We start from the raw sequence: 9,656 nt of genomic DNA on the forward strand, positions 1-9,656 counted from the left end.
GGATTACTAACAAAAAACCGAGGTACCACTGTGATTTTCAATATAGTGTGTTTGTGTGTGTTAGACTCTTCCTGTGTTGACAGAAACACATCAGTCAATAATAAATAGGATGTGAGGATCACATCTTATCTCTTTTTAACAGAACACCTTTCCTATCTTCCTTCATGCTGGTTAACTATGACCTTTTTCCTTTTTTCTACAAGATGACCTATTCTACTTCTTTAGCATCTACACAGTCTGTGGCCTGTTTGGTGTTCAAGCAATTCTGAAGGAAGAGGATTACAATCTTTCGGTCCAAGCCACATTCCCAATTCCTGTCCGGGATTGTTCTTCAGCGCTTTGTTTACATGGTGAATAGAAATCTATTTCACTTTCTTGGCTATTCGCTATTTAAGTTGCACTATTTCATCTTCCTTCTCTTTCCCGCTGTGAGGGAATAAAATCATCCGGGGAAGGATAAACTCAGCTCTAACACGATTGTCCTCTACTGTGATTTTCATAATTCTGTGCTGGAAGAAACTGTGCTCATACTTTTATTATCCTTCTACAGCAGTGTTTTTCAACCACTGTGCCACAGCACACTAGTGTACCGTGAGATATTGTCTGGTGTGCCGTGGGAGATTATGTAATTTCACCTAATTGGGTTAAAAAATATTTTTTGCAAACCAGTAATTATAATCCGCAAATGTGCCGTTGTTGAGTGTCTGTGCTGTCTAGAGATCGACAGAGTAACCGTGTAATACTCTTCCATATCAGTAGGTGGCAGCAGGTAGCTAATTGCTTTGTAGATGTCGGGAACATAATATGCAGACGACAGCGGGAGGCAGCGTGCAGGTAAAAAGGAATCTAATGCTTAAACCAAAAATAAACAAAAGACAAGTGTCGCTAAGAAAAGGCATTGAAGCTTAGGGATGGCTATGCAAAACGAAACTAAAACTGAACTGGCTGCAAAGTAAACAAAAACAGAATGCTGGATGACAGCAAAGACTTACAGCGTGTGGATCAGCAGACGCCGTCCACAAAGTACATCCGAACATGACAATCAACAACAAAATAGGAGCGCAAGACAAGAACTAAAACACCACACACGAAAAAACACCAAAAAACTCCAAATAAGTCACGGCGTGATGTGACAGGTCGTGACAGTACACCTACTTTGAGACAAGAGCTATATTGATGCATGGTTGGTTATGGTTTGAATTCATTGCGAGAACAACTTTTTATTGTCATTATCGGCTGCTGAGTTTCGTTTTTTAATGTTTTCTGCTCGTGGTGTGCCTCGAGATTTTTTCAATGATAAAATGTGCCTTGGCTCAGAAAAGGTTGAAAAACACTGTTCTAAAGGACCCATAGCGTCCACATGACCGACATTTCACTAACAAGTTCTCTTTATGTATGTTTTGCTCCTGAAAACGAACCTGGCAGTCAAATCACAGTATCAGTTAGTTTGAGTAATGGGTATATGTCTAATTGTATTTGGAACACCCCCTTTCCATCGCCAGACCCGATATGTCGCCCCCACTTGGTGTGAAGGTGTGAGGTCATATACAGAACTGGAGCCCATTTCCCCACATCTGCAGTCCCTTCCAAGGTTTCTCCTTGTCCCATTGGATTGAGTTTTTTCTTGCCCTGATGTGGGATCAGAGCTGAGGTAGTTGTTGTGGTTTGTGCAGCCCTTTGAGGCATTTGTGATTAAGGGCTATATAGATAAACTTTTTGATAGAAGATGGATGGAATTAGATGGGATCATTTTGGTCAAATGTTTCTCACAGGCTTTTGGTGGGAGTAGGGCTGGGCGATGTATCGATATACGCAATATATCGCGAGTTTGTCTCTGTGCGATATAGAAAATGACTATATCGTGATATCGAGTATACGTTCTCACGCAGTTGCTTTTAGCTGCGGGCATTACACTACAGGCTCTCCTCGCTCTTTCCGGTCTCTCCTTCTCAGGGCCGGCCCGTGGCATAGGCCGTATAGGCAAATGCTAAGGGCGCTGTCCATCAGGGGGCGCCACGCCAGTGCCACAAATGTTGGAGAAAAAAAAAAAAAAGTTGGTACTATTATTTCTAAATACAAAAAATAATCCCACGTTAATTAAAATGCAAAGTAAAGCCTATATAATAGAAATATTATTTGTTACAATATTACCCCCCCCCCCCCCCCCCCCCCCCCCCGCACAGTGCGCCTCCTCCCTTCCGGTATCATGACTCTTTTTGGACGTCACCACATCAAAAAATCAACACAAGATGTCAAAACGGCCAAAACTGTCAGGTGCCCAGGGAAGAAAAAAGAGAAAAGAAGAGGAGGAGAAACGAGAAAAGACAGAGGTAGCAGGTAGGTAACGTTAGCCTACATGAAATTATTTGTCTGTTACAGAATGTGATAGTAACCTGGCTTTTTAGCATTAAGCTAATGTTACATGATTCGGCAATTGCTAATCAATAAGTAGCTAGTTCTGTTTTAACGTCGGGTTAATATTGTGGAGGGGGCTAAATTGTTATGGAAAATAATAATGTAACGTTAGGTAATTACAGTACTCCCACCTTACATTCCTCAGGGACATTTGTATTAGATCTTTTAAGCAGGTGTTTTTTGTTTACATTATTGCCTTCTGGTTAGCTAATGTTTGCCCTGCAGGTAATAGTCACTTTTCCACCCCTTTATATATTAGGTATAGTTGTAAGCCTAGTTGTTAAAGTGCACATCATTAATGTTAATTAAGCAATATGTATGTAAAAAATATTGTATTTCATATATTCATTTTTTATTTTTTGCATTCATTTATTTATTCATATTTTTTTTTATCTTGTTAACTATTCTGATTGTTAATTTGCTTTCTTTAAGTAAAAAAAAGGTCAAAGACAAAGCTATTCGGTTTCTTGTGAGTATATACAGTTCACTGCCGATGTGGGGGGGCGCCACCTAAAATCTTGCCTAGGGCGCCAGATTGGTTAGGGCCGGGCCTGCTCCTTCTCACAGACAACAAGCGCACCTTCTTACACACGTTACATACTGTCACGTCATACGTCACATACGTATACGTCCTCCCCGAGCAGAGAGGTAGCAGCATGGCTAATGTTAGCTGTGATGCTAGCGGAGTGGTGCGAGCGGTAATACAATAGAAAGAAGGTGTGAATCTGGTAACAAATGGAGGAATAATTAATTCCCAAGAAAAACAGCAGGGGGTCCATCGTCTGGCGGTGGTTTGGCTTCAAGTGGGAATATGTCGAACAGACAACCATAATTTGTCAAGTGTGGGGCAAAAGCGTTGCTATAAAAAGTAGTATTACTGCTGTAACAAACAGTTCAGGGTGTCCCAAGTTACCAGAGTGTGTTAGGTAAGGAGGAGGAGTTTTGTCCCTCCAGAGTTATTGCCGTAGGGCTGTGACATAGGGTGTGTGTGGTTGTGGAAGCAGGTGTGTGATGTTGACATTAAAGAAGCGGTGGCTACCGAACCTGCTCTAATGTCTCCTGTTTATTATTTTATTAGATAAGTATACTGTATAGGCGAACCCAGGACACTCGGCTACACTGCTAATATGTAGCTAGACAATGAAGAGTGCTTACTCCGCACGTCAATATCTCTGTTTGGTGCCACACGTCCACACCATCAAAATGCCGAGGCAAACATTTCCAGATCAACACTGTATGAAAAAAATTTTGATTTTTTTTTTTAGTTGTGATTTCCTTCTCTGCATGAAAGTTTAAAAGTAGCATATATTAATGCAGTATGAAGAAGAATGTTTTAATGTAGACACATAGAATCATCATACTGCTGTGATTATATGCATCAAGTGTTCATTCAAGGCTAAGGCAAAATATCGAGATATATATCGTGTATCGCGATAGGTCCTTAAAATATTGCGATATTTAAAAAATGCCATATCGCCCAGCCCTAGCTGGGAGGGCCTGTTTTTTTTTGTAGCGTCCCAAACGATGTGTGCATATTTGTGGAGAGATGCGCATCAGTCCATCTCGCAACCTTTTGCAGTACATTTAGTGTTCTGTGCATGCAAATTTGTTTGATTCTATTCAGGCACGATATTATTTTTTTGGAGAAGAGTACGATCCAAAACAATTCAGTGAGTTGAAATCCATTCTGTAACTTTTTAGCAAAAAGCTGTGAAATAAATAGTGGGTACTAGACACTGCAGCTGAAGTTTCCTATATTTCTGTTAGTTCTTGTAAGGGAATTGGGGAATAAATGAATTATGGATACAAACAACAAATTATGGCACGTCTCGTTTGAATAAAGTGCAACCAACACTTCAATTAATAAGAGGAAATATGTTCTGCTCACATTTTTAACACTCAAGACATTTTCAATAAAAGTACAATAACCAACATTTTAACAGTGAAATTACCTGCTAAAAAAAAGTTCCTAATTTCCATAACCTCCTTCATCCATCTCTTCTTTTTTTTTCTTTCTCATCAAATGACTTCTCCTTGGCTGCTAGTTTTGGCTTCATGTTGTTGTGTTCCAGAGGTCGCTGCGTTGCCTTAACTTGCTCCACTGTCACTTTCGTTGTGTCCTGTGTGGCTTAAAGTTGTGTTGCGGCTTCATATTATTGTGTTGTGGCTTTTGCAATTGTGCTGCTGTGGTAAGTTGTTGTGTTGTAATTTATGATATTGTGCTATGACCTTTCTCGACCACTGTGGGTATCTGACATTTTTGTTTTGATGACGCCACTGACTTGCGTAACGTTTATGTCCCTGTATATGTATCAATCAACTGTTACACCCCTACTTGTTAGCTTGGTCAGAACAAACATCTTCTTATAGCTTGTTAGAACTTGCAGAATTGCAGCAACATATGTCTCTGCTTTTTGCGGATTTCAGCAGTAGTAGAACTAATTTTGAGACCAAAATGTTTTATACTCTTCTCACTCCCTGAGGACATTTTCATGCTTCATCTACTCTATTGGGCTAAAATGATTTCCCAGTGTATTATTGATGTATTAAAATATTAAAATGAAACATGGGAAAGAACCCTGTGAGGAAAAATATTGCATTCGTAGTATGCAATATAAAGTTATGGCCAAAAATGAAGCAAAAGTGTACCTCGAAGGAGTACAAATTATCCGATTTACACTAAGGGTTAATACTTTTTAGTTTTTTTTAAACCTGCATTCACTTGTGTCCCCACCCTTGTAAAACGGCTGGAAATGTGAATTTCTCTTGAGTACGAATAAAGTATCCATGTTATATTAGTATTTTTTATTAAGCACACAAGGTACAATTCCAGTAATAAAGCATCAGTAGAAGAGGACACAAAATAGAATCTTAGCGTGAAAAAGAAGGCAAACACCTTCTTTTTCTTTCGTTTTGGAGCACCACCCAGCAGGCACAAGACATTAAAACAACGTTGAGAACTTGTTGAATTAGGTTCAGACGTTGAGCAACTCAAACATAACGTTGAAACAACATTGTGGAGGCGGGGGCGTGGCCTGCGGGCCTGCAGCGAAACGGGGTGTGCCAGGACCGGCCTCGAAGTCAGCGACAGGTGCGTAGATGGTATATTGTAGAGTCCCGGAAGAGTTGGTGCTGCAAGGGGTTCTGGGTATTTGTTCTGTTGTGTTTATGTTGTGTTACGGTGCAGATGTTCTTCCGAAATGTGTTTGTCATTCTTGTTTGGTGTGGGTTCACAGTGTGGCGCATATTTGTAACAGTGTTAAAGTTGTTTATACGGCCACCCTCAGTGTGACCTGTATGGCTGTTGACCAAGTATGCTTGCATTCACTTGTGTGTGAAAAGCCGTAGGTATAATGTGATTGGGCCGGCACGCAAAGGCAGTGCCTTTAAGGTTTATTGGCGCTCCGTACAGCAGCGTTTTAAAAAGTCATACATTTTACTTTTTGAAACCGATACCGATCATTTCCGATATTACATTTTAAAGCATTTATCGGCCGATAATATCGGCAGCCCGATATTATCGGACATCTCTAATCGAATATCGAGTTTAAAGGGGAACATTATCACCAGACCTGTGTAAGCGTCAATATATACCTTGATGTTGCAGAAAAAAGACCATATATTTTTTTAACCGATTTCCGTACTCTAAATGGGTGAATTTTGGCAAATTAAACGCCTTTCTATTATTCGCTCTCGGAGTGATGACGTCACGTTGTGACGTCACATCGGGAAGCAATCTGCCATTTTCTCACTTTCGTCGGTGTGTTGTCGGAGGGTGTAACAACACGAACAGGGACGGATTTAAGTTGCACCAGTGGCCCAAAGATGTGAAAGTGGCAAGAAATTGGACGAAATCTGTTCAAAATACGAGGCTGTGGGGAAAGCCGACGAAATGGTCAGTCGTTTGTTCCGCACACTTTACCGACGAAAGCTATGCTACGACAGAGATGGCAAGAATGTGTGGATATCCTGCGACACTCAAAGCAGATGCTGACATCAACTCCAAAACTGGACAGATCAGCTTTCAGGAAAAGAGAGCGGATGAGGGTATGTCTACAGAATATATTAATTGATGAAAACTTTATTCATTACTTGCGGTTTTACGTAAATTATTATACATAAACTGTGTTTACCAATAATTTAGCTTAAAAACATTTATTTTTTTCAATCATTCGAGTACATTCGGGTAGTCTTGTGTAATGCAGTATTTTGTGTCTATTTAGGTATGGTTAACCTGAGTGCTGAAATCGTGGAAAAATATATGTTCTTAGCGCGCCTGAAATGGGCTGTCTGCACTCTCAAAGTGCATGTTGTTGCCAAATGTATTTCATATGCTGTAAACCTAGTTTATATTTGTTAGTTTCCTTTAATGCCAAACAAACACATACCAATCGTTGGTTAGAAGGCGATCGCCGAATTCGTCCTCGCTTTCTCCCGTGTCGCTGGCTGTCGTGTCGTTTTCGTCTGTTTCGCTTGCATACGGTTCAAACAGATATGGCTCAAAAGCTTCAGTTTCTTCTTCAATTTTGTTTTCGCTACCTGCCTCCACACTACAACCATCCGTTTCAATACATGCGTAATCTGTTGAATCGCTTAAGCCGCTGAAATCCGAGTCTGAATCCGAGCTAATGTCGCTATAGCTTGCTGTTCTATGCGCCATGTTTGTTTGTGTTGGCATCACTATGTGACGTCACAGGAAAATGGACGGGTGGTTAAAATCTTTTTTTAGGGATATTGCGTGATGGGTAAAATTTTGAAAAAAACTTCAAAAAATAAAATAAGCCACTGGGAGCTGATTTTTAATGGTTTTAACCCTTCTGAAATTGTGATAATGTTCCCCATTAAGTAAAAATATTTGGAGATATAATTTTTCGTCCGTATCGCCCAGCCCTACTCGTCAGGAAACAAGCCTCACATTTCTATGGAGTCTATTTCGGGGGGAATTTTATCTGACGACATCATTTTTAGGTCCAGAACTATGAAATAAGTGTCGTCATGAGAGGACCTTTAAATGTCCCAGTAGTCTTCCAGGTCTTGTTCCTCATGCAAACTCCAACCTTCTGCTGTCCTCCTTAGATCTGCTTCAGTCCTCAAGGCAGCAGAGTTCTAACCGCCAGCTCGGACAAGACGGCTCGTTTGTGGGACGTCCAATCGGGCGTCTGCCTTCAAGTCCTGCAGGGACACACCGACGAGATCTTCTCCTGCGTCTTCAACTACGAAGGCGACGCCATCATCACAGGTACGCGACGGCGCCCACGTCTGAGAACTAACGGCCGCCTCGAGCTGTGAGGGAAGCTCGTCGCGGTCTGTCGGTTTCCCAGCTGTGCTGCCACCTGCTCCTGTTTGTCTTCCTCCACAGGCAGCAAGGACAACACTTGCAGGATCTGGTACTGACCCGTCCCCAGAGCCGATACGACGCATCGCTTGACATGGGGTTGGTGTTACTGTACGTCACTGTACCTACACTTACTTCCATCTAAAGAGGCCCTAATGGAACATTTGGTTCTTAATACTACTGTAATATTCTGCTTTGAACATTAACGGCAGCTGACGCGTTTCCTCATCTATACCCCTCCTTTAGTTCTTTTACGTTTATGTAGCTCTATCACACGAAAAAGAAAAACACTCATTTTATTAGTCATTTTCTTGCATTTGTCTGTTTTTTTAGTGTGATCGATTATTGACAACTTGAATGAGTTGAGTATTGTGATCAAATTTGCATGATTAAAAAAACTGTAATGGTCTTGTCACAATGTAAACAAACATCCACACTGCAAAAAGTCAGTGTTCAAAAACAAGAAAAAAAAAATTTAAAAATTAGGGGTATTTTATTTGAATTAAGCAAAATTATCTGCCAATAGAATAAGACAATTTGGCTTGTCAAGACTTTCCAAAACAAGTAAAATTAGCTAATCTCAATGAACCCAAAAATACCTTAAAATAAGTATATTCTCACTAATAACAACTGCACTACTATATGAGTACGTATTTTCTATTGTTTCATTGAAAATAAAACTGCAAAGTCCATTTGGCTGTCATCTGTTTTAATTATGAGACACAATTGTGTCAAAGTCATGTTTTTTTTTCATGCTTGAAATAAGAAATTACTACCGCATTTTTCGGACTATAAGTCGCTCCGGAGTATAAGTCGCACCGGCCGAAAATGCACAATAAAGAAGGAAAAAAACATATATAAGTCGCATTTTTTGGGGAAATTTATTTGATAAAACCCAACACCAAGAATAGACATTTGAAAGGCAATTAAAAATAAATAAAGAATAGTGAACAACAGGCTGAATAAGTGTACGTTATATGAGGCATAAATAACCAACTGAGAACGTGCCTGGTATGTTAACGTAACATATTATGGTAAGAGTCATTCAAATAACTATAACATATAGAACATGCTATACGTTTACCAAACAATCTGTCACTCCTAATCGCTAAATCCCATGAAATCTTATACGTCTAGTCTCTTACGTGAATGAGCTAAATAATATTATTTGATATTTTACGGTAATGTGTTAATAATTTCACACATAAGTCGCTCCTGAGCATACTTGCCAACCCTCCCGGAGGTCTCAAGGTTGGCAAGTATGCTCCTGAGTATAAGTCGCACCCCCGGCCAGACTATGAAAAAAACTGCGACTTATGGTCCGAAAAATACGGTACTTTAAAAAAGTAGTTTTATACTTGTGAGTGTTGATGACACAGCTTTGCAACAGTTGATATTCTAGTTTCAAGCATGTTTTACTCAATATAGGTCATCAAATCTCAGCAACAAGCTGTAATATCTTACTGAGATCATTTAGGACCAAAACCCTTAAAACAAGTAAAACACTCTAACATAAAATCTGCTTAGTGAGAAGAATTATCTTATCAGACAGAAAATAAGCAAATATCACCCTTATTTGAGGTATTTAATCTTACTTAGATTTCAGTTTTTGCAGTGCACTGTAATGATACCAAGTACAGGAGCGTATCTAGTCGATTCTACCATGATTACATCGATATTTTTTAGCATCACAAAATCTTAGTTTTTTTTAAAGTTTATATTATGTTGTCGTTTTTTCCCTGTGAGTGCTTTCTGAGTAGAGCAGGGGCCACACAGCTGCTCCCGGTGCTCGCTAAATAGAGCGAGACGCGCTTTCATTTCACAGTCGCCACAAAATGTGTCATGGAGAAGAATATCTGAAGCGGTCTGATTACACCATAAATACAACGACAAAGTTGCTGCGTCT

The 9,656-nt window shown here is 39.9% G+C and overlaps 1 protein-coding gene across 2 annotated transcripts in view; it reads left to right on the forward strand.

Moving 5' to 3' along the window:
• Nucleotides 1-8,716, forward strand: part of daw1 (dynein assembly factor with WDR repeat domains 1) — a 37,175-nt gene extending 28,459 nt beyond the window's left edge. The window contains exons 13-14 of one of the 2 annotated variants that reach the window (XM_061925680.2): nucleotides 7,492-7,654; nucleotides 7,775-8,716. In XM_061925680.2, coding sequence (XP_061781664.1) covers nucleotides 7,492-7,654; nucleotides 7,775-7,809 — 198 coding nt within the window. In that variant the 3' untranslated portion in view covers nucleotides 7,810-8,716. The remainder of the gene's footprint in view (nucleotides 1-7,491; nucleotides 7,655-7,774) is intronic. The other variant, XM_061925679.2, reaches the window with a different exon arrangement.
• Nucleotides 8,717-9,656: the final 940 nt, after the last annotated feature.

This window comes from Nerophis lumbriciformis, linkage group LG30 (assembly GCF_033978685.3).
Source record: "Nerophis lumbriciformis linkage group LG30, RoL_Nlum_v2.1, whole genome shotgun sequence".
NCBI classification, from domain to species: Eukaryota; Metazoa; Chordata; class Actinopteri; order Syngnathiformes; family Syngnathidae; genus Nerophis; species Nerophis lumbriciformis.